At 44.7% G+C, this 23,632-nt stretch overlaps 1 protein-coding gene across 3 annotated transcripts in view; it reads left to right on the forward strand.

Annotated features, from left to right (window-relative positions):
* The first annotated feature begins 6,857 nt into the window (after nt 1–6,857).
* MTMR2 (myotubularin related protein 2) overlaps nt 6,858–23,632 on the forward strand; it is a 65,173-nt gene continuing 48,398 nt past the window's right edge. Inside the window, exon 1 of one of the 3 annotated variants that reach the window (XM_074571149.1) lies at nt 6,858–7,044. In XM_074571149.1, coding sequence (XP_074427250.1) covers nt 6,959–7,044 — 86 coding nt within the window. In that variant the 5' untranslated portion in view covers nt 6,858–6,958. Of the gene's footprint in view, nt 7,045–17,535; nt 17,727–21,023; nt 21,212–23,632 lie in introns of those variants that run through there. The other 2 variants (XM_074571158.1, XM_074571168.1) reach the window with 2 other exon arrangements.

Here is a 23,632-nt window from a genome sequence, read left to right on the forward strand (position 1 = left end):
TCCTTAGTAGGAAAAGAAGCATAACAGATAAAATCAAGTATTCTTAAGCATTTCCCTAATTGTAGCTATTAAATACACCAGCTGTAGATTAAGATCTCACTTTGAGAATTCTGTGTGCACATACACAATATAAAGACAGTACTATTTCAGAGAATGTAGACATAAAATCACCTGTATTTAAAATTACCGTTTGCTTGAAAATTGGTGTGCAAATCAGGACTGTAAAATAAAGATTTGAGATCCAAAAGGTACGAGACCCTTACCCTGCATGTGAACACCTATCCCCATCTTAATGAGACTGCTCAGTGCAAGTGCTGAGACCTCAGAAAATCACACTCCTAATGGCTGACAACATCAAAACCAATTCTTGCCTCAATGTCCTTCCTTCCTGCCTGATCACCCTATAGGTTCTGGAAATACATTTCTTTCCAGCAGTAGCGGTTTAACAAGCACCAGAACTTTCAAATTTAACTCCTGTGAGTAATTCTTACTTCATGTTTGCCAGATTGGAGACCATTACGCAGATGGCAAGGAGCTGCTGAAGTGTTGCAGTCCGAACCTGTAGACAGCCAGACAGCTGCTGTGATGTATGTAGTCCTTCAGGAGGAAAGATACTATACAACTTTATTTGAAGTGACACTAAAAATTGATCTTCTAAAACTACAACATGTTTTTCAGCATGTAGTGCCCCTAGAGCCAGAGGAATGCAGCACACAGCAGCTGAGGCAGCCGCACGCTCTCCAGAACAGGGTGCCTGCACCTTCAGACTTCACAGTCTGCTACAGCACTGACGTACTCACCTTGTCAGCCTTGGGCTGCGCCGGTATCATTGCTTAGCTACAGGCAAATGCATGCTCCGGTACGTTGCAATAAATCATTATCTGCAGAGGCCAGCAAAAATTAAAAGCATAAGGCAATTAAAAGGCGGGTGAAATGCCTGACTCCAGGCAATGGTCTGTACACACCGAGCACACATTGGGATGGATCCTCATGTACTCATTAGCCTATCTGATATTTAATGCCTCACTGCTCTGCGAGCAGCCATGGGCTGGGGTGGGAGTGAGGACAAGAGAGCACTACACAGGCAGAGCAGCACGCAGAATAAATATTCCGCCCATCAGAAGTGCTCTGTAAACAGGTAGCAAGCTATAGCATGCAGGATTAGGTCCAGGCTGAGTCCAGAGCTCCACATCTGTAACACCTTGCACCAATATGTGCATGACTGCATAAAAAAAAACCCAATCAAGTGACAAAAAGAAAGTGTCATTGGCCCGTTGATCATTAGCTTCTGTTTCTGCCAGACACGTGGGGGGTGCAAGGCAAAAGCACTGTCAGGGTGCCATCACAGCCAGTAAAGAACCTCATCATGGGTGAGCTAAAGTGACCACTCTGATCAGGTTAACCTCAAGTACAGTAATGTTGGAGACATGGTGACAATTTAACTATAAGTTCCCCTCTTGGTTTTGACTAGTTTCCAGCTTTGACAGCACAGGCATCGTGCACTAGCAGGACCAAATCCGTGCATGTGCCCACGACCGTCTTGTAACAGATGTTCTTGCAACCACAAGCAGCTCTAGCTCCAAATCACAGCCACAGCACGTTGTTCTTCATCAGCCTCTCTGCATGTGCCAAAGCTCTCGCTGTTTCTGACCTCATACTTTATCAGCTGATGGAGCTTGACAAAAGGAACACATGCCACCTCCACTGTGATTTGATGATCATACATCACAGTGGGATCTCACCAGTGACACTCCGCCCTTCCCAAGGCGCTGAGAATCTTTTATCAGCTGCCCACTGCCCTTAAGCTGTACATCAAGGAGACAAGAAAACGTAATAAATCTGAGAACCATTTTAGTGAATCAAAGGGAGAGACGAGGGTGTCTCTGGTTGTGTGGTTTTCAGAACAATTATGGGACTGAGTCATGCCACAAATTTGTTGGACTCACTGATGTGGACTACTAGAGAGGAAGGCACAGTGTGTGAAGCTGCCATTGCCATGAATTATTTAATGCACTGGCTAACAGGGCACAGGAATGCATGAATATAGTAGGGAAAATATGGGAGATCCATAGAGCTCCAGCAAGAAGAGATAGTTTTAGGATGGATATGATTTCAGTGTTGGGGCTGGAGTGAAGGGAACAAGGCAACCATTTTCAGAAGGGATTAGGGCTCTCACTCCCTTGTTATTTATAGGCCTTTCAAATAACTGTGTTGGGTTTTGTGATGGGGAAGAGAAGTAGCGAGGAGAATGCCTGATGAGCTGTACCATGTAAGGGCAGGTTATAACAGAGACTGCAGCAGGGGAGCATGCTTTCTTAGAGAGAATCATTTGAGCATGTGGTCCTGCTTCATGGTCCACCCATTGACCACTGTAGAAGCACAATTCCTCCTCTGCTCTGGCACCCAATGCTCCAGGTACATTTAGTCAAGGAGTCACAGACCACGACCAAACATCTCCACGAGACCCCTATGAGATGGCTGTGCCAGGATGCCTGGGATGTGTGACTGTCCCTAGCTTTGAGGAGCTCTGTGCTCACAGTGTGAGAAATGACAATGCCTGTGTTTGCATCAGCAAAGCTGAGGAGTTCCAGGGATGAGAACATCTGGATTTTTAACATCTGGCACATTCATCTATTATATACCAGATGTGTGGACTACACATACACACAGAGCTATAAAGCCCTGTACTCAACAGGCACGTAGTTTAAATACAATAGACACAAATACTATCTCCTTTTCACGCTGAAGGACTGAGGGAAAAGCTTTACTTCCCCTCTCTTAATTGTGTTTTATATAGTACAAAAATTGTCCTCTTTGTGCTATATTCACCACAGCTTTGACAGCCTCTAAACACCCAGGAAAGCCAGACTATGTATTTTACACTTCTTATGTGCTATGAACAAAAGTTACAACCACGTACAATTTCAGAAAGTACTGCAGGATGTCTGCTTGTCTCCTTTACTTGGAAATTATCTTTCACACCTTTGATTCAAGAAAGTTCCTTGTCATTCTCTCTTTCTGGATATCTTTTATCTCAGCTGTGCCAGCCACATGGAATTAAAGAGGAATACAGATAATTTTATTACTTATCCGTGATGCTAATTTTCTTTTACTGTTTCCTGTGTTCAAATCACAAAACGGCAAAACATTCCCTCATAAAAAAAAACCAACCAAATGATGATACTTGTAAGATAATGGTTAGGGATGTGGTAAGCAAAAGTAGGTTAACAGACTGAACTACACTTATTTTGCATCAGTTATAAAACAGTCTTGTGAACTGTCCTTAATTGGTTTTGGTTATGTCAGGGCCTTTATTTAATTCACCATCACTTGTAAGAGCCCTGAGGTAACTCACTTCACAGAGAGAAAATTCTGACTGACTTTGAAAATGTGGTATTGTTGAGCAGAAAGACTCACTGATCAGACTGCTAGTTTCTTTCAGCAGCAGGAGAGATGCAGGAGGTGATTAGCTTTGTTCTCATTTACAAAGCACCAGTGGGAATTTCTAAAGGGTTTCACAGGCCCTGGGGATAAGGCCAAGAACAAAACACAGCAATGAAAAGCAAATAGGGCACTTCATCAATAAACTACTTAGAGATGCCACATCAATAGCAAATTAGGAAGAAAGGAAGGCACTCTAATACTTTCACATAGCAAAGGAGGTTTTATATATTGTTTTTATTCGTACTTGACTTTTTTAAACAACTGCACCTCTATCAAACTAAGCTTAACAGAGGGAATAGAGGTAATACCAACTCACCATAAGGCTATTCGATAAGATTTGAAAGGGAAACACACACTGCTCTGTGCTAGTTCTACGGCGCTGACCTCTCCCAAAGGTTACTACCGTCAGGAACTCCGTCCTCGGAAAGACTGGGAAAAGAGTACATCAGTGGGAAAAAGCCTACCAGAAACTGCATGACTGCTTACCAAAGATGCAAAACTGCTGCTGCTACAGCACCCCCTGTCCACTTGTCTCCAAAGAGGACGCCATCTGCTCGCCCAGACATAGGTGGGGATGGAAGGCTGAAGAGAAGAGAGGGTGAGAGAGTATCTCACTAGTACCTCATTCTCCATTAATAAATGGCATTTCTGAAAGGTTTATTGCCCCTAATTAGAGAAAAAAAAAATTCATTGTAATAATGTAGAAGCATTTTGTTTGGATTTTAACACTGCAATAAAACATCAGCAATCAGCTTATTTTTTAAAACAAAAATTTCACTTCTAAACAGAAAACAGAGATTTCATTTTAGAAAAGCCTCCAGAAACTCCATTTTCTGGGCTGAACCCTCCCCCCCTCCCCGACAAACTCATTTGCCAATTTAGAAACTTTTTGTTCAGAAGACTAAGTAAAAAACACAGACAAAAAACCTGCTGCAACAAAGCTACGTTTTCAAGTTTAAACCAGCTTCAAAACTGTCCCACATCAAGCTTGCTCAACAGCTGCCGATAGACACTGAAGGAAAGGGTGACAGAGGCAATTTCACAGCCACATTGTGCAGTCTCAGGCAGGGCTATTGCAATCCCTCTTCAGCATCCTGCTCCTGTTCACAGGCTTCTGCATGATTTAAACTGCTCTGGAGTTACACTCTGATGACAGGAACAATACGGGAAACAACAGAAAGAGATACATCAACTGATTTGCTCCTTTGAGCACGAAGAGGGACGATGTTTCAGTAACCATTTTACAGTCCACAGAGTATTCAGATGTTTAGAAAATACAGGGTTTATGCTGTTTTGAGGTAATCTCAAACAGGGAGGTATATTTGGACTGAGTGTCCTGACATAAGGTGCTCTCTTTACCAACAAGCGGGACTTACTGGAAACGCACCTGGCTAGTAACACGTCCTCAGAGTTTCAGTTTCTTTGCCTAGTGGGATTTTTGCCAAAACAGCTGTACGGGTGGAAAATGCCTTTGCGCTGGGTATGGGAGGCTTAAGATGTAATTCCCGGGTCTCTGTATGCAATGCCTTTTCTCTTGCTTACCAAACTGCTCCAAGAAACTGAACACACCATGGCTCTTCCTGCAGAACATTCAACAGTGAGTTGTGACTGCAAAGCTTCCCGGGCACAAATCGCGACGTATGCACACGAGCTGTCAGTCAGGTAACTTCTCTCCTTGCGAGCACACAGAGGATCCGTGCTGGCAGCCCGTGGACTCGCATGATTTTGACCTGCCATGTTCCCCAGCTCCTGCTCGATCCAGTTGAGGGATAAACTCAATGGGGATTCTTGAGCAGATACAGGCAATTAAAATTTTCAGGAGCATAACTGTTGTTTATTACGGGCACACAACCCAGCACAAGAGGAGGTCTCAGCAAAGCCTCTAGCAGGCTGGCCTAACACAAATAACAAGGTGTCCAAATGGTGAGCAGTGACGAGTGGTGCTCCTCAGGGGTCGTTCCTAGGACCGGCACTATTCAATGACTTTTTTGGTGACATGGATATTGGGATTGAGCACACGTTTGCCAGTGACACCAAGATGTGTGGAGCAGTTGACACGCTGGAGGGAAGGAATGCCATCCAGAGGGACCTGGACAGGCTTGAGAAGTGGGCCCATGTGAACCCCATGAAGTTCACCAACGCCAGGTACAAGGTCCTGCGTGTGCGTTGGGGCAATCCCATGCACAAATAAAGGCTGGGCAGAGAACGGCTTGAGAGCAGCCCTGAGGACAAGGACTTGGGGTGCTGGTGGATGAGAAGCTCAACGTGAGCCAGCAGTGTGTGCCTGTAGGCCAGACGGCTAACTGCGTCCCGGGTGGCATCAAAAGAAGCATGGCCAGCAGGTCAGGGGAGGTGATTCTGCCCCTCTACTCCACTCTGGAGAGACCCCACCTGGAGTACTGCATCCAGCTCTGGAGTCCTCAGCACAAGAAGGAACTGGATCTGTTGGAACGGGTCCAGCGGAGGGCCACGAAGATGATCAGAGGGCTGGAGCACCTCTGCTATGAAGACAGGCTGGGAGTTGGGGTTGTTCAGCCTGGAGAAAAGAAGGCTCTGGGGAGACCTTATAGCAGCCTTCCAGTACCTAAAGGGGGCCTACAGGAAAGATGGAGAGGGACTCTTTAGCACTGAGTGTAGTGATAGGACAAGGCGTAGTGGTTTTAATTAGAAGAGGGTAGATTTAGATAAGATATTAGGAAGAAATTCTTTACTGTGAGGGTGGTGAGACACTGGCACAGGTTGCCCAGAGCAGCTGTGGATGCCCCATCCCTGGAAGTGTTCAAGGCCAGGCTGGATGGGGCTTTGAGCAACCTGGTCTAGTGGGAGGTGTCCCTGCCTGGGGCAGGGGGTTGGAACTGGATGATCTTTAAGGTCCCTTCCAACCCAAACCATTCTGTGATTCTGTGACTTCAAAGGGGATCTTTGAGAGAGACCATTTCCTTGCTCTTAGCAATGACCCTCATGCCCTGGGGAGGGAACCCGGGAGCTGCCGCCTTCCCTTGGTTTTCAAGAAGCCAAAAAAGGGAGATCCCGGCCCATTCTGTGCCCCTACGAACAAACACCTCCACTCGCCGGCTGGCTGTCTCCTTCCCTCACCCTCTTCTCGGTCCCCAGGCGATGAGGAGCCCCCGGGCTCCGGCCAGGCTCACGCTGCGGAAGGGGAGGCGGGGATGTGCCGAGGGGAGGCCGGGAACGATCCCGATCCCCTTCCCCTCCCTCAGGCGGCCGGACATCCCCCGCGTCCCTCATCCCGGTGAGGGGAAGGAGAACCGCATAGTGCCCCTCTCCCTGGCTGCCGGGACCGCGGGCTGAGGAAAAGGGAGCCCGAGGACGTTCTGCCCTCGCCGCTCCTTTCCCCACAGCCGGCGGAGCCGGCCCCCTCCCGCCGCCCCGCCTCAGCCCGCCCTCCCCGCGCGGCACGCCGGGCCAACATGGCCGCTTCCCGCCTGGCCTGGCACCCGCCGCTTGGCTGACAGACAGCCGGCCGCCCCGGGGGGCCGCCCTGCCGCCCGGCATGGAGGAGAGCTCCAGCTGCGAGAGCCTGGGCGCCGGGCGGGCGGCGGCGGCGGCGCGGCCGCCCAGCGGCGACTCCCTCTCCAGGTAACGGCCGCCGCGCCATCCCTCCCCCCTCACCACCCGCCCGCGGGGGGCCGGGGCCGGGCCGCCGCTGCCGCACCGCCGCGGGGCTCGGCGGCTTGAGGGGCCCCTCGTCAGCCAAGAGCCATGGCGGGGCGTGGGGGGAGAGGAAGAGGGCGAGGAGGGGCCGGCAGGGAGAAGGAAGCCGAGGGGATGGAGCTGGTGCCATTTTCTCCCTCGGTGGGCAGCAGGCTCTAGCGTCTCCCCGCCGCCGGGTCCAGCCCGCCCGGGTGTCCCCATGTCCCTGCAGGTTGTCCCGGTGCTTGGGGTGGCTTCGGGGTGACGGTGCAGGCGTGGGCACTGCTCGACTGCGGCCAAGCCGGTTTCTTTTACAGGCGTTTAGTCAGAGCAGGAGGTGCCACCCCCAGCAGCCTTTCGATAAAAGCTGTCTGAACAGCCAAAGCTGCGCTGCCTGCCTGGGGTGCCTGCGGTGACTGAGTTGAGGAAGGCAATGGGACAGGTGAGCTTCCGCTGGAAGGGCAGGGTAGGGCACCAGCGTTGTTACCTGCCTTCTGCTGCTCCCACGCTAGGCCTTACCCTGTGCTTTTTCACCAACAGATTTCCTGGGCTGTGCTGAGCATTTGCGGTTGTTGTCCTCACAGCTTTTTCTGAGAGCTTGGCTTTGTGGTCTGAATGACTTCTAACGCCATGTGGGTAATTTCCAAGGTCTTTAAGGCACAGAAGCTGAAAGGAGACTTTCCTGTTCCTCCCACCCTCCACAGCCTATGGGTGAAGTCTGAATTTTGCCACTGGCAAGCGCATCTCGCTTGGGCCATGCGTTTGGCACAGGAGAGTGTGGTAGGGTAGTAAGGGAAGATGATGGCTGAAGGACAGGGGTGGTGGCACAAGAGACTCTAGGTTTCGTGGTAGGGCCTGGAAGCAGGATGACCTGGTGACTGAAGGTTATTCTCTCCCATTCTGGCTGCTGTCACCATGGCCAGGTCGTAGGATCACAGGGTAACTCAGGCTGAAGGGATCTCAGCATCCCTCAGTCCAGCTTCCTGCTCACAGCAGGGACAGCTCTGATATCAGATCAGGCTGCTTGTGGCTTTTACCCAGTCTGATCTTGAAAACCTACGACAACGGAGACTGCACAACCTCTCTGGGCAGCCCATCTCCATCTTCTGGATATTTTCCACATAGCCACTGCGGCTGCTTTTCAGTCTCCTGAAGCAGTCTCTGCTCCAGGCTCCCACAGCCTCTCCTCGCAGCAGGTGCTCCAGATCCACCATCCTGGTGGTGCTTCCCTGAACTTCCTCCGTCAATGTCTTTCCTGCACTGAGGGGCTAAAACACGGATGCAATATTCCAGAAGCTCTCTAATGAGTGCTGAGTAGAGGGAGATCCTTCCCTGGATCTCCTATCTCTCCCTCTAGTCTTATAGCCCAGGGTGCTGGTGGCCCCTTTGCTGCCAGCATCTCTGTTTTATCCCCAGCAGGACCCACAGGGCCTTTCCTGCAGAGCTGCTCCCCAGACAGGCGGTGCTCGGTTTGCGCTTGGGCTTCTTCCTTCTTGAGTCCTTCATGACTCCTTGTCCTCATTTCACCCTCCTCCATCAAATTGTTCTGTTCTCTGCTCTCTGTATCAGCTTCCTTGTGCAGTTTACCTGTACCCTGCCAAATGTCTATAGACCTCTTTCCCACTTACCTAACTGACCCAATATACACTTCTGTTTCCCTCTGCATCAACTTGGGCAACTTGGACCCATCTGGAGGTCAGTCACTGTAAGAAACGCAGGCCTGTGGACACAAAAGAGAACTTAACTCAGAAGAGCCACTGGCTACAAGGAAAGTCCTGTTCAGCCTCTCAGCAGCATGCCCTGCACAGATGGAACTGTTGGAAAATTGAGATGATAAATCTGTTTCTGTTGAGCATGCACAAGGCTGTGTCCTCCAAGCCCTGAAAAGGCCCAGACTTGAGCAGATTTCTTGGGATATAAAAACACTTATCCAAAAGCTTTCAGAATTTCGAGTCTCTGCTCTAGCATCTAGAACTTGTAGAAGAAAGTCAGCCAATTTTTTTGAGGTATTCCAAACAAAATATATTTTTCTTTAGCCAGGTGTTGGAAATAGATAAATGTTTTTCATCTGCAGTTATTAATAAAAAACCCCTCATCTTGAGTTGGTATATGCTGTGAAACTTTTTAGTTAAATTTTAAGAAAGTAAAATAAGGTTCTTATAATGAGAGATGCCTGATAACCTTCAGAATGTTTATTACCAACTTCCCCTGCAAATCTAACGATAGTTGTGCACAAACAAATAATTTTCCTATGAATCAGACTGCAGATCCATTTTCAGTTTTGGGGTTTTTTTAAAGATTTTTTTCTCATTAAAGCTGTACTGCAGTTTGATTTTATGCATCAGAACAATCCCTCTGAAGCTAATGGGACTATTTGTATGCATTGAAACACACTTATTTTCATCTCTCTGATTGTGGTCTAATAGCTAGACCAACTTTGGATCATTAACCTATGACTACAGAGACGTGACACATTTTCACTAAGTGATTTTGTTTAAAAAGAAAAAGTTAGCTTTGGGGATGATGTGAGGAGCACAATGAATCACAAGGGTGCTGTCATCAGTTTTTATAATCTGTTTTATTTAAAAGGAACAACAACAAAAAAATGAGTAGAAGGCCACTCATCCCAGATTCACAGTTACCTAGCAATGTGAAGCCTTGCTGAGTTGTAGTTGACTGAATAGTTTTATACAAGATTTAGAAGACTCGGAAAGATGCTAGTATCAAATATATACAGTAATGCATTATTTGCATTCTTTTGGTTCCAGCTTGGAAGTTAAGTGAGTTTCATATTTCTAGAGATACTTAAGAACTAACACCTCAAGAAGGCATGCTTGATAAGAGTTCCCTTATACATAAAGTTGCTCACATGAATAAGGGCCTTAAAGAACATATATATGTTTACTTGTCTTTTAGTAATACACGAGATATGTCAATAATAGCATTTGACAGTGACAGTTGCTTTCATATTTTAATAGACCCTAGTAAAGTGCTGTACCTGTGGTCCCTGAGTAAGATATGGGAATAACTAAACAAGTGTTATCTACTTTTCTGTCCCAACTAGAAAAATATTTGAAAATGCTTTACGAGACTCACCGTATAGCTGTTTGTACACGGTAAAAAAATCCCCAGCTCTCTGTGGAAATACTGAGTTAGTTTCAAATGAGCAGGTCACAGCTAATTAACTCAGCTGCCCTCATAGTTGTGCTGAAACAGCTATTCTGCTTTTCAAGTCTAAGCCGTCTCACCCAGTGCTAGTTTTGGGTGGCACAGCACTGGATTCTGCAGCTCTGTGTGGTTTCCAAAGGTCAGTATTTAGGATGGACTTTCCCCTTGCATCCTGTTCTCGTGGAAGACAGGTGACCATGAGCCAGCTAATAAAGAGCCGCGGTGGTATTTAACTAGCAGCTTGCAAGGAGCGCTTTTGTGTCTGCAGTGTCAGGCCGGGAGCAACCTGCGAGACAGAAAAAGGACTAAGGTAAAACACTGATTCTAATGTTTGATGAGCTACAGTACAGTTACGTCCAGAAGAGCAAGCTTTACTCAGTGTTATGGACTGCTTTTATATCTATAAAATGGCCTGGGGATCCTGGGTGAGTGAGTGATAAACACACTTCAGCTGTGCTAGTTAATTAGAGTTCTTCAAAGACCGCTCTTAAAATGAGTTTGTAGGTAAAGTTGTGGGTGGTTTTGTTTGTTTTTTTTTTTTTAAATTTGAAGTTGCATGTGGACCCTCCGACTTTTGGAATTCAAAGTAATAGCCAGCAAAATTCTACCATAATCTTTCCTTTTATGAAAGGAAAGCCAGATAGAGCCATATATGACTTTAGCAGAACACATGACTTCTGGAAAAAGGTGATGTCTGACTTCAGCTATTTACTTTTCATTAAAGGCGATGGGGCATTTTGTTCATGCAGTCTGTGTGATTATGTGCTGTAGTTTCTGAATGAACATATATCTCTTTGTATTCCTCTGAAATGTTACCTGAAAAAAGCATATTACAGTCCAGTCTGAACAACAGTCCAATAAGGTATCCAAGAGGCTTTCTGTTAGATCCACTGAAGGTAAATTTGTATTGCCTGTGCAAAAGCGTGGAGGAGATTGTACTGTAAAGAAACTGCTGTAGGAGATGTCAGCGATATTTCAATCTCAGTATAAAATGAGAGAAAGAGATAAGGCAGCGGGCAGATGTTTCCTGCCAGCATGACTGTAGCAATGTTTGATGTTACCACTTTCTGGTTGCTTGTTACCACCTCTCTGCTGGTGGTTATCATCCACAGAGGTCTGCAGATGCAGTGGATCCTCTGCACAGCACTTTTACTGAAGCATATGAGAATAATCATGCTCCTTGTCTTTATGTTTGCAGGGATAACTCTGAAAACATAAACTCTCTGTAAATCAGTGCAGCAAGGTCTGTTGAAGCAATAGCTCCATGAGGTATGAACTCCCCCCTTCGTCTCAAATAAGGTCCTGTCAATACCTGGTCTGATTTAAGGCTACGTTGAAGGAATTCTTTCCCCACGGGCGAGCGCAGTGCTGGGAAGAGTTGGGTCTGTAAGCTGTTGGCTGAGGAGGGCTCGCTAGCACCACATTGCTACCAGATGTGTGAGATTTGCTGATTGAGTTGTTTTGTGATGAGTCATTGAAGTTAGAGTTTGAAAGGGAAGATTTTAGCCAGTTCTGGTGTTCGGTGAAATGTGAGTAGCTGTCATTTTCCTCATGGGCTTTGAGAGCACTTCTTGCATTTGATTTCTTATATGTGTGAAGCAGGATTTCTCAAGAGTTGTTACCATTAAAGACAAGTACGTTGCTGGCTGAGTGTTGATAATGAACTGGTTTTTGCATCTGAGAAACTTAACACTGTGCCTAGAACCAATTTGCAACTCCAGACGGGCTCATTATCATTAATTTTAATATGTGAGTGATAATTTATAACACTTATTTGCAACTGAAGTCCATTCTGAGATAGATAGTGGGTTTTTTTGTGTACTGTGTATTGTGAAGATAAAGAGCAGTTTTGCCTGCATATACTTTTACAAAGTGAGGAGGATCTCTTATTAGAGTCTGAGGATTTGGGGCAGAAAATAATGAAAATAACGAAAATAACATTCAGTCAAAAAGGCTTTAGAGCTTTTAATTTATGCAGTTCACTTGTGAAGAGAAACTGTTACCTTTGAAGAACTTGGGACTTGTTTTTAGTAGCAGTCTTTGGCATGCAGGTTTTGGCTCCTGCATTCAGCAGAAACCATTCCTACTTCTCTTGGAGAGTGAGACCTTCAGTTTTAGAAGTTTACCTCTATCAGGCACACAGAGATCTCTTTGTCCAGATTCTGGCTATACAATAAAAGTGTATATGTTTTCTTTTTAAAGTATATTTTTCATTTGAGAATATAAAATACAATTGACCCCTGTTTCTTGTATCGTAATTGATGTTATATTGCTGTTTAGAGGCCTCACAGGAATTTGGGGTGCCATGGTGCTAGTTGCTACACAGATACAGATGATGGTTTCTGTGTTGAAGAGCCAGGGACCAACTATTTAAATGTGCCAAAGCCAGGACTGTATTTTTACTAATGTCTGGCTGGTAATTTTACTAAGCTCTTGGATGTTCAGTCAAGTGCTGAGACTCCTTGCTGAGAGATTGGGCGAAGAGCGAGAAAGTCTAAGGATGAGATGAAAAACTGCTGTGGAGAGATGAGGCAAGGTCTGACAGCTGCTGAGGGGTAAAGCTAGGCTCAGAACACGACTCTCTTGGGTCCCATCAAGCACTGCCTTTTCTGAAGAGAGATGGTAATGTTATGTTGACTAACAGTCTGTTTGCTAGACAGTTTTGAGTCATACACGGAGTGCCTTAACTCAGGCTGTTTACAACAGAGATGCAATTACAGAACCTGAATTTTAAGATTGAGGATGACCTGACAGTGTCAAATTACACAATTCCTATCTGATATGTGGTTGTACTCCTGCTGTGACTTCAGTTATAGGTTATCACCTGTCTTGAACATGTTTTGTTGTCTATTTCTGATATTTTATCGTCTCCCTTCCTTTGCTAATTCTTTCATAGCTCATGTACAAAGGCAAGAGCTGCTTTTGGAAAGGTCATAACACCTCTTGAACGGCTCAGCAGAATCGATAGTCTGCAGCTTCTTTTTCCTGAATCTTTTCCCGATGACCTGCTTTACTGTTATTGGTTTTTCAGTGCCGAGGGTATCAGGTAGTATAAAAAGAGACCCAATCCATACACCGAAGGGCTTAGATTACCAGAAAGCTTCGTTGAGGATAAAAACAGCAAACATACATTAGAAATGCATTGGAAACCTTCCAGAGGTCACTATACAAGGTGTAGTTGTAAAACGGGACATGAAAAAAGTGGTCTTGTTATTTGTCCATGGGAAGCCCATTCCACCATGAAGAGGAGGGTGACAGGAAGGTAATGAAGTGCTTGGTTTGTAGAGGTGTTTGGGATAACTCAGAGAAGTGAGACTACAGAAGAGACACTGTCACAGTAATTACCCCATCTTCATTTTTAACTAAAAAACATCTGGCTGCTTTATAGCCCCAGTAGCTGGGAGCTAATTGAAGAAAAAATCAGTGAAAGACAACAACAAAGAATCGGTGGAGCTTTTCGAGTATTTGTTTTTCCTTTTTCTACCAGCTGTAGTTTCTTTTGCCAGACAATGTTCTCACTCAGTAATTTTCCAGTGATTTCAAGGTAGCTCTTTTCCTTGCTTCTCTCTTGCCTCTCTGCTCCATGAATTCTTTTCCATTGCTTTCTAAGCCCTGATATATTTGATGAAGGGAAAGTCTTAGCAGTTTTCTAGTTCATAACCCCTTCAAGGTGATGTTCTAGTAATTTTGTTAGCTCTGCACAAATGCTCCCACTTTACGGATCGGCCCTTTCTGTAGTCTTCTGGCCATGGCTCCAGAATCATTAACGTTAGATCACCCAATGGTTCAAATTTGATCTGGGTCAGGTGTGGGTACGTGATCATATTTCTGCTGAACTAGTTAGAAAAACACGAGTTTATGGGGCTTTTTTCTTTGTTCTGGGAAGATGGGCAACACCTGTTTAGAATAAAACAACATTTTTATCTGGATTTATTTACTGTGATGTAATGAGAGTACGTGCTTGTACAAAGTATTACACACAAAATCTTGTTCGTGGACAAAAAGGCAGCACATCTTTATATAGCAAAGAATTTATTGTTAGTGTGACTGAAATTTTGAAAGTCTAATCATTAATACCTGAGATACGGTTATTACAGAAAAAGAAAGAAGAATAATGCAGTTAAAACTGTCATACATATAAATCTTAGTTTCTACCCCTCTTCCTGGTCTTATGCTCACCCCTCCCCTATTCTGGGTCCCAGAGGTTTTATTCTTCCAGGTTGCTGGTTTTATTCTGGTGGTGACGGGTGTTAAAGCAAGTTGTCAGCATCTGGAGTCCTTTACTGGGAGAAGTATGAGGTTCACGTTGACAGTTTCTTCTTTCCTTACTGTAGGATCCACCTGGGATCATTTTAGTATGTTTGGTAAAACAACTTTACACCTATCTCTGTCTTCATTGGTCTGCAATTCCACATTCCATCTGTTTTTTGCTATATATGGTTGCTTTTTATGGGTATTAGATACTATTTCTTCGTTACCCCTAAAACCAGTTTTGTCCAGCTCCAGGTTTGCATTTCTTCAACTGAACATTGGTGAGTTGTTTATAGCCGCGGTCTCCAGTGCCAAGCCTGTGCCCCATCTCTTCTCATCCTGTGCCTGTACTCCTCTATGCTATGTCTTTTATCTCCACTTCTCCAGGCCTCTGCTATCATACCAGGCTGTTGTATTTCTCTATACAATTAGTTAGGGGTAAATATCTCATTCTATATAGAATAACTGCTTGTTGCTGCGATTTGTGCAAAACCTTGGTTGTACCTTATACAAACAAAAATAAAACAAAGTAGATATAGACACCTGGCCAATTACAGAAATTACAGTCACAACTAAACCAGGTAAAATAAAGCTGCAGGCAGGCCAAAAAAAAGTTCAGACAAACCTCGGTCCTGAGGCCTTGAAAATTCACTATAAAGCTTATGAAGAGCAATGGCAGTACTGAATGACAGTACTAAAGGTTAACCCAACTATATTTTTCTGAACAAAATTTAACTGGTGCAGTGACTATACATCTGATCAGTGCTTGGTGTTTTGTGAGCAAAGCGTTTGGTGTTTGGGGTTTTTTTTGTGTTTTCCCCCCTCCCCCCAGCATAAAAAGCACTAATGTCCGAGTTACTGAGCTCCTGAACCACAACCTTGTTCATACCTCCTGCCTTTAGTGAAGATAAAACATTTGTGCTATTTTTATTGTTCTGTTAATAAATGCTATTGTTGACTTCTGTGATAGCACTGCTATAGGACAGTAGTCTTCTCAAAGATGGCACAGACAAGTAGTAGGACTAGCCTCGTCATCTATTTCAGCTATATCTTCCCATGAATGAGCTGGAGCCTGTGAACAAGTTGGTTACATATGGAAGATTACAGAGGCTGTCTGGCTGCTGTGGAGAGCAGATGCTGAAGGTAGGGGCACGTCACTGAAACCTGTAGTCCCACAGGTAAGCTGCTAAAGGATGACTGTCAAAATCAGTCATCAGAGTGGAGGTTAGTTTAACCAGCAGATGGGATACCTTTAACAAGTCAAAACTGATCAGCATCTCGTTTGTAAGTAGAAGACCTCTGATACGGAAATGAAAAATGTGGGATCTTCTGCTTGCATTTTACCCACGTTGGCTGTCAGAAGGATGTTCTTGAAAATTCAGACTGTGGCCTCCAGTCTAAGAATGGACGTCCCACTTCACCGAAAATGAGACCCCACATCTCATGAAAGAGTGCTTCCCAAGCCTTTTTCCTCAAAGGCGAAGAAGCATGCTACCAATATGGGCATTAAACACCATGATGTGAGTAGAAGAATGTGGTGGGACTATTCGTGGATGTGCCCTTGACTTGTGCCAGCAGAGCAGTCTTGGTCCTTCCCTTGTTACCATATGCTGGGCTACAGCTTCTGCTGATCACTGCTGCCCCCAGCAACACGGAGGGACATGTTTCATCTTTATTTGCTAAAACATATTCTGACTCTATATTCCATCTGCTGCTTCCCCTTTCTGCTTCCACCTTGCATAAAGAAAAACACAGGCACCCTGGATGAGATTTGTCACATCTCACTGAACTGATGCAGACCTCTGCTGCTTTCTGGGTTTCTTTTTGTAGATGATGGGGAAGAGTGAGTCATCTCTGGTTTTCCCCAGTGACTGTAAGGAGAGCCTACAGTGAGTAATTCAGATGTGATCACCTACGCAGCACTCCCTCCCAGTCGTTGCGGTAGGGGCAAAAAGCATGTTGAGTTTGGGTTGTTCTCCACTCCAAAAAAAGGAAGGATGTATTTCCTAACTAATGTTATTGCTCTTGTTTTGCATATTAACTAAATCTTGGCAACTGAGAGGAAAGCAGAGATTTGTAATCCGGTTTCTTAAGCCTGTTTCTTCATGTACATGTCTAGTTTGTCCACTGATAGTTTTTGTAACATTTGGACAACTTTAACCGTGTTTGACAGAGGAGTGAAAGTAATAACTTTTGTTATGTTATATATATATGTTTTGTTATGTATATTGTTAAAGTTTTGCTTTTAAACAAAAATGGAGATGGGAAGGGAAGGGAGGCCATGTCAGTTTTTCCATTGCAAAGAGGCGTATTCCTTTTTCAACATAAGGGAATACCTAGATGAGAAAGATGTCACGAGTATGCGCGGATTCTCTTTTGCGAGGCTTTTTTAAAGTTGAAGAAATATTCTAGGTCTCTTGTTTTTGCATTTCCTTCTTTCCTGGGATTTCTCTGGTGGCTGCAAAAGGCTTTGTTCAGTTGAAAACAGAAAGCAAATACAAACTTCTCTACCACAAGACACTCATCTTCTGGAAGCCAGGGCAGGATCTAGTTCAGATTGCCATATCTCCGTGTGAATTAGGTATCTAAAACTTCCCTACTCTCAGCAGAGTCAATACAATCCACAGGTAATTCAACTGAACAAGGGTAATGTTCCACCCTGGGAGAGCTGAATTGTTGTCCAGACTCCATTGCCTCGGTTTCTGTTGACTAAATGGGAGCATAAATACCAATGGTATCTACCATCGGGAGCTGAGCCATCCAGACCTCATTGATCCTACTCCTCTTTGAATTACTTTTTTTCCGCATACCCTGATTTCTTCTTGAGGAAGCAGAAGCGGCAAGAATAAGTGACCTTAGAAGATTAACCTTCATTTTGGATGCATGAGAACTGATGTACAGAAAATCTTCAGATGAGCTTGCAAACTTTGTGTGCCTTATTTTCTTGCAAGGTGGAAGAATTTGGAAGATCTTTGTTTTCAATGTGTACCCTACTGGGCAGTGCAGTGAATGAGCATGCCCTTTGGCCAGTCTGGGACATATAGAAGTCAATGGCTGCTGAGCACTTTGGAAACTGGGCTTTTTATTTAGATACTAAATGGGACTAAGTGTTCGTGGGGAAACTTGGTCCCAGGTATGAGTGTTGAAGATGAGGACTTTGATGGACCACAGTCTTCAGAGATGCTGGAGTCTCTGGAAGTTGTGACAAGGTACAGGTGCTAAATGTTTCTGAAAACATCCTGTATTGTCTTAGCTTAAATTTCTGGAAATAAAGCCCCCAAATTATTGAATGCTTGGCTTACGTTAGCCTTGAGACTCTGCTAGGGACCAGTTTGGTGCAGGGGTTGGGCTGCTGACCGAATATATTTGTTCCCAATCCTTTTTTGAGCCAAGTCTGGCAGAGCATGCAGCTGCGTAGATACTGTCTGTGAAAGCTAATCAAGGTGTTACACCACGTCAGTTTTGCTCCTTCTTTCGATTATTCCCAGTATGGAACAACTAATGTCATTGATGAGTAAATTGCTGGTATTTTTAATTCCTGTGGGTGTTTGGTTTATTGGGGCGAGGGTGTTGTGTGGTGTGTGTTTGAAAGAAAAGCAGAACATTTAACAATACATGTTACGTCCTGACTAAGGTGTTTTTTAAATAGGGAAATAGGTAGGAATTGAAAGAAAAATTGAGACAGCACATGAACCGTGGGAAGTATACATTTGGTTAAACTATACATAATTGTGTCTTAGCACGTAACTAGAAACTAAGGCACTGCCAGAACACAAATAGTAAAAGCGAAGTTATATCTGTCTTTTTATCCAGTTCTCCTTTCTGTCCTGAGGTGAGTACTTACTAATGTAGATATTATTTCTAATTTTTTCTGTGATAAATTTAATAGTGTTTGTTTTGTTTTTTAAATTTGCAAGCAACAAAAGATTTGATATCCTGTGTTGGTTTCTATTTTTTCTGTTTCACCTTGCTCTCAGACTCTGGAGTTATTGCAAATTATCATGGGACTGTCTGAATTTGCATCAAAATCCTGATAATTTTTTACTTGTATGTTTTTCTTTGGCTTAATATATTTTAAAGGAAGGGGTGAAAGTTTATATGGTAAATATAAATGCTGGTAAAAGGCAAGAGTGGTTTTGAACTGTGTGTAGGATTTCCATAGTGAGTTTTGTGTGTGTTCACAGCACCTGTGGAAAGAGTTGTTGCCAGCCCTTTCTCCTGTGGGGTGCGGTGATAAATCTGAGGTTGCTGTGATGTAGGAGGTAGGAGCACCACCCAGGTCTCTTACTTCTCTGACACAAAATGTCCTGAGCCTTGGAATCAGCTTCTTACACAGGTAGGGTTTAAAGACATGGGTAGTCTTGTAGCACCAGGAATCACTTGGATTTGTGTTCTTAAATTGCCTTTTTGCTAGAGGTGGTCATGCTGCATGAAGAGCCCCTTGGCTGTGGGCTGCCCAGGCTGCTGCCTGGGTGGTTTTGGGGAGAAAGCCGCAAGTCAGGACACGTGCTGATTCATCACGGCCCTGAGAGATCACTTGCCAGATGTCCGGTCAGTCAGTGATCTCCCTAATGGCTTTCTCTCTGTCGCCGTGCAGCACTTCTTCAGCCATCTGAAGCCTGAGGTTCTGGAATTTCTCTCCCTCAGCCATGGTTTTTTGACCTAGAAATACTATTTTCTTGAGGGGCTCTTCTTCACTTTTAGTTTGGTCTTGCCTGCTGCAGCATCTTATAGTTGAGAACAAAGATGATGATGAATGATGATGAATGATCCCAAAAAGAATAGCAATAACTTAAGATGTAGGAAGGTGCAGAGATGAGCAGGTGGGAGCACTGTCCTAGCAGGCAACCTTGTTTGTGTTGAGGATAAGCAGGGTTGCGTTTTCAACCCCTGTTCACCTTCTAGCCTTAATTTGTCTTCAGCGCTAAGGGTCTGTCCCGGTGGTTGGAAACGCCAAAGCTTGGGAACACAGATCCAGAGATGCGCATTATCTCCGGGAAGTCTGTCAAACCTTTCTCCCGTGCACTAGGGCAGAGCCAGAACAACTGGGCTGCCTTTGCATCGTGTCTCACCTGGAGCAGGTGGGGCGCTCACTATCTGAATTACTAATGCTGCAAGCGAAGGCGCCTGTGCTAGTGATGGATTTTGCAAGCTAAACATTTCCATTAGGAACTGGAATCATAGAATGGTTTGGGTTGGAAGGGACCTTAAAGATCATTTGGTTCCAACCCCCCTGCCATGGGCAGGGACACCTCCCACTAGACCGGACTGCTCAAAGTCTCATCCAGCCTGGCCTTGAACACTTCCAGGGATGGGGCATCCAGAGCTGCTCTGGGCAACCTGTGCCAGTGTCTCACCACCTTCACAGTAAAGAATTTCTTTCTAATATCTAAAGCTACCCTCTTCCAATTAAAACCATTACCCCTCGTCCTACACTCCCCGCTAAAGAGTCCCTCCCTATCTTTCCTGTAGGCCCCCTTTAGGTACTGGAAGGGGCTGTAAGGTTTCCCTGGAGCCTTCTCTTCTCCAGGCTGAACAACCCCAACTCTCAGCCTGTCTTCATAGCAGAGGTGCTCCAGCCCTCTGATCATCTTTGTGGACCTCCGCTGGACCTGTTCCAACAGATCCAATTCCTTCTTGTGCTGAGGACTCCAGAGCTGGATGCAGTACTCCAGGTGGGGTCTCGCCAGAGTGGAGTAGAGGGGCAGAATCACCTCCCCTGACCCGCTGGCCATGCTTCTTTTGATGCAGTCCAGGACACAGTTGGCTTTCTGGGCTGCAAGCGTGCATTTGCCAGCTCATGTTGAGCTTCTCGTCCACCAGCACCCCCAAGTCCTTGTCCTCAGGGCTGCTCTCAACCCATTCTCCGCCCAACCTGTATTTGTGCCAGAAAAAAGTACTGGATTATCAGCCTGCTTTCAGGAGGTAGTAAGTAATTTTGGACTCTGTAGATATGGGATGAAATGTAGTTGGTGAAACAGAGGCAAAATGTCAGTTCCCAGCAGAAGTCTAGCAACTTCTTGAAAAAGTATTTTTTTTTTTCTTCTGTTTTCTTCCTCGTAGCTGAGTACCATCCCATGCCAGCCTGGAGTTTGTTAGAAAACTAACTCCCCTTTTGTTCCTCTTGTGAATACATCATTTTGTAATTGTCTTCCACGTGCTGATCAGAGGATATTAGTTCAGGCTTCTGATAGCTCCTGTTCTTCCTGTTTTTTACCTTCTGGATTGTTTGACTCATGAAAGCATGATACTGTGGGCTGCTTGCTGTTATTAATTATGTGCTGCATATTGGTTTGTCTTTGGGTGTTGGCTTTCTATTCTCGGAATCTTGCAAATATTTTAAACAATCAGCCTATTGTTTAGCAAGTGCTCTATACACACTGTAGGCCTTTTGTGAATTTCTGGTTAAAAAAATAATAAAAGAATGACTAATGGAGCACGAACGGTGCTTGTGACACTGTGGTCCATTGTGTAACCATTAAGAGCAAAATTTGCATTCCTAGAAAAGCTTGTTCACGGTCAAAATATAGGACATTCTCTTCATGGCTCATGGGAAAACATGTACTATATATTCAGCTCAGGATGCTACTTAGGAGGATCAACTTTTAAAAAATGATATTTCTTCCCTTGGAACATTGAAGTCGGACTGAGACCCGGCTTTGCTTGGCAGCAGAAGTGAATCTTTTTCATTCAGGCAAGTGGCGTGGGGGGCTATTTTAGGTCTGTCACACACATGCACAATGATTTGTTTGCTGAAATGGCTGCTTTTTAAGATGTTAAGCTCTGACATTGCCAGCCCTTTTGAATGGAGAGGGTACATTATTATATTGTATAACTGTCTGCCTCCCCCAAATGCCAGAGGAAGCCTGGCAGTTGGTGCTTTTCTTTCCTTCAAAAGCATATTTGTTTATGGCTTTTTTTTTTTCCCCTTTGTGATTGTTACAGGTCAAGCAGAGATTAAAGTGGAATCTTTAAATGTTTAGAAAAATTATGAGTTCCATGTACTTCTGAAATTAGCAATTGTCTGTCCTGTGTGTGCCTAAAAAGAGGGTACTGGGTGTTTGGAAAGGGTAAGGGTGCATCTCGTGTATGCTGTAAGTGGGTTTCCTTTGGTACTTCTTGTCTAAGTAGAATAAGCCTGGTTTGATTTTCTGTTTTGCTGGAGATACTACTGCTTTGTCTATCCACGTAAGCTCTTTGGGAGAGGGGTTGCCTGTTGTTATGGGCATGCGCAGTGCTGAGCACTGTGGGATTCCTGTCCTGGGAGAGATGGTGTTAAGATGCTAAAACTTCATTTACAGCAGCAAGAGCCTGTGACAGCCCTGTGGCAGAGTGGAAGCCGGCACAGAGCACCCAGCTCCTGCTGCAAGGCTCCAGTTCGGACAGACACCAACCATGCTTTCAAGTGCTTGTCTGAAGAGGGGCATATGAGGGATCTCTGAGTACCCTTAGGTATATATATACACACCCTGATGAGGACTATGGGGACCAGTTAGCCTTAGCACAGATCCACAGAGAGCTGCTGGGAGAGCCTGATGTGGGCAGCAGCTGGATTTCCCAGGCCAGTTCAGCCAGTACTGGCTAGGACAAAGTCACATTCATGGGGAACAAGCACTGGTTTGTCTGCTCTGATGTGACCCAGAACGTTTTTCAGTATTACTTTTTCCTTCTCTGAAAGAAACAGGAGTGTTGAAAGTATTTAGGAGGGAGAGTTGTCGGCTTGAATTTGTGAAGCAAGCGGGGAGTGCTCAATAACTCTGTGTCACATTTCTAAGAGAAGTGCCCAAGTGCTGCAGGTGCTCCTATTCATGGCCCTGCTGCAAATTTGAACCAATTGTATCCTGCTCTCTTGGCATCTGAAGCTTCCAAATTAAATTGTATTTGCCACTAGTCATCATTAATTTGCAGTTTTCACCTTGATTAATTTTTAGGAATGTGCATAATGAGAAACTTTTACAAAAACAGGAAGAGAGGAAATGGAAATTTGCCCTCTGCAGTGTTTTTCTCATTTATGACCTTTGCGGCTGAAACTGTATCGCCCAGTGTGCATTTTATCCCCTGTTTTCCATGTGAGTTCAGTGACTATTGAAACAAAACATTCGGTTTGATACAGAAGAAATGGTGTGAGCAGTTCATGCCAATTAGCGTCTGAGTAATTGGCACACCTCTGCAAGCAGTGAAGCAGCTACTTCTTCTACTGTCAGGGAAGGCATCTTCATAAAGAAGGTGCTGGAGAGCTGACTTTATCATCACTGACTGCATTTTGGTTGTGTTATTTATAGGAGCGAGCCAGGTTAGTATTTTAAGACATTAGTACAAAAAAAAAATAGGTGTCCTCGAGCCCTGTGCATATGCTGTAAATAAAAATGGCCTGTTTTCGAGGGGTATGTTTCTCTCCTGTCCCATCAGCTTTTCACAGAGTTCTAGGTGTTAAACTCATATGCAGGTTCCCAGACATGGATTTAGGAGAGGAAGTTTAGGAATCGGAACTTGGTTGGGTTTTTTTTCCCCCTTTTTGTTGTAACTGGGGTAGTTTTGTTCTGGTTTGGTTTTTTTGTGTGGTGTTTTTTGTTTGTTTTTTTTTTTTAAAAAAAACAGTATCTTATTCTGAAGCAAGACAAAGGTCTCTTCCACAGTTTTCAAAGTCTGAACAAGTGTCTTCAAAAATTAACAGTGGTTTCTCAGAGAGTTGCTGCCCATAGAATCATAGAGCGGTTTGGGTTGGAAGGGACCATCTTTCACTAGACCAGGTCGCTCGAAGCCCCATCCAACCTGACCTGTGGATGCCTTGATGGGGCATCCACAGTTTCTCTGGGCAATCTGCTCCAGTGTCTCACCGCCCTCGTCGTACCCAGTCCCTTTCTGCATAGGATTGTTTTTTGTCTTTGGGAAGGTGTATACGTATATATTTTTGATGTTCTTGCTGAACAGAAAGAGGCACATCTCTAAGATGCTTGCTTGGAAATGACCATTCTCAGCAAGTACCAGCTGGGATGGTTTAGCTGGAGCATCCCTCATAGTGATGTCATGCCCTTTGCTTCGAGTTTTGCTGGAAACTGCTGTGAAGTTTTATGTGATACGTGGAATTGGTTGTCCTGACTTTCTTCTTGGATCT

This window comes from Larus michahellis, chromosome 1 (assembly GCF_964199755.1).
Source record: "Larus michahellis chromosome 1, bLarMic1.1, whole genome shotgun sequence".
NCBI classification, from domain to species: domain Eukaryota; kingdom Metazoa; phylum Chordata; class Aves; order Charadriiformes; family Laridae; genus Larus; species Larus michahellis.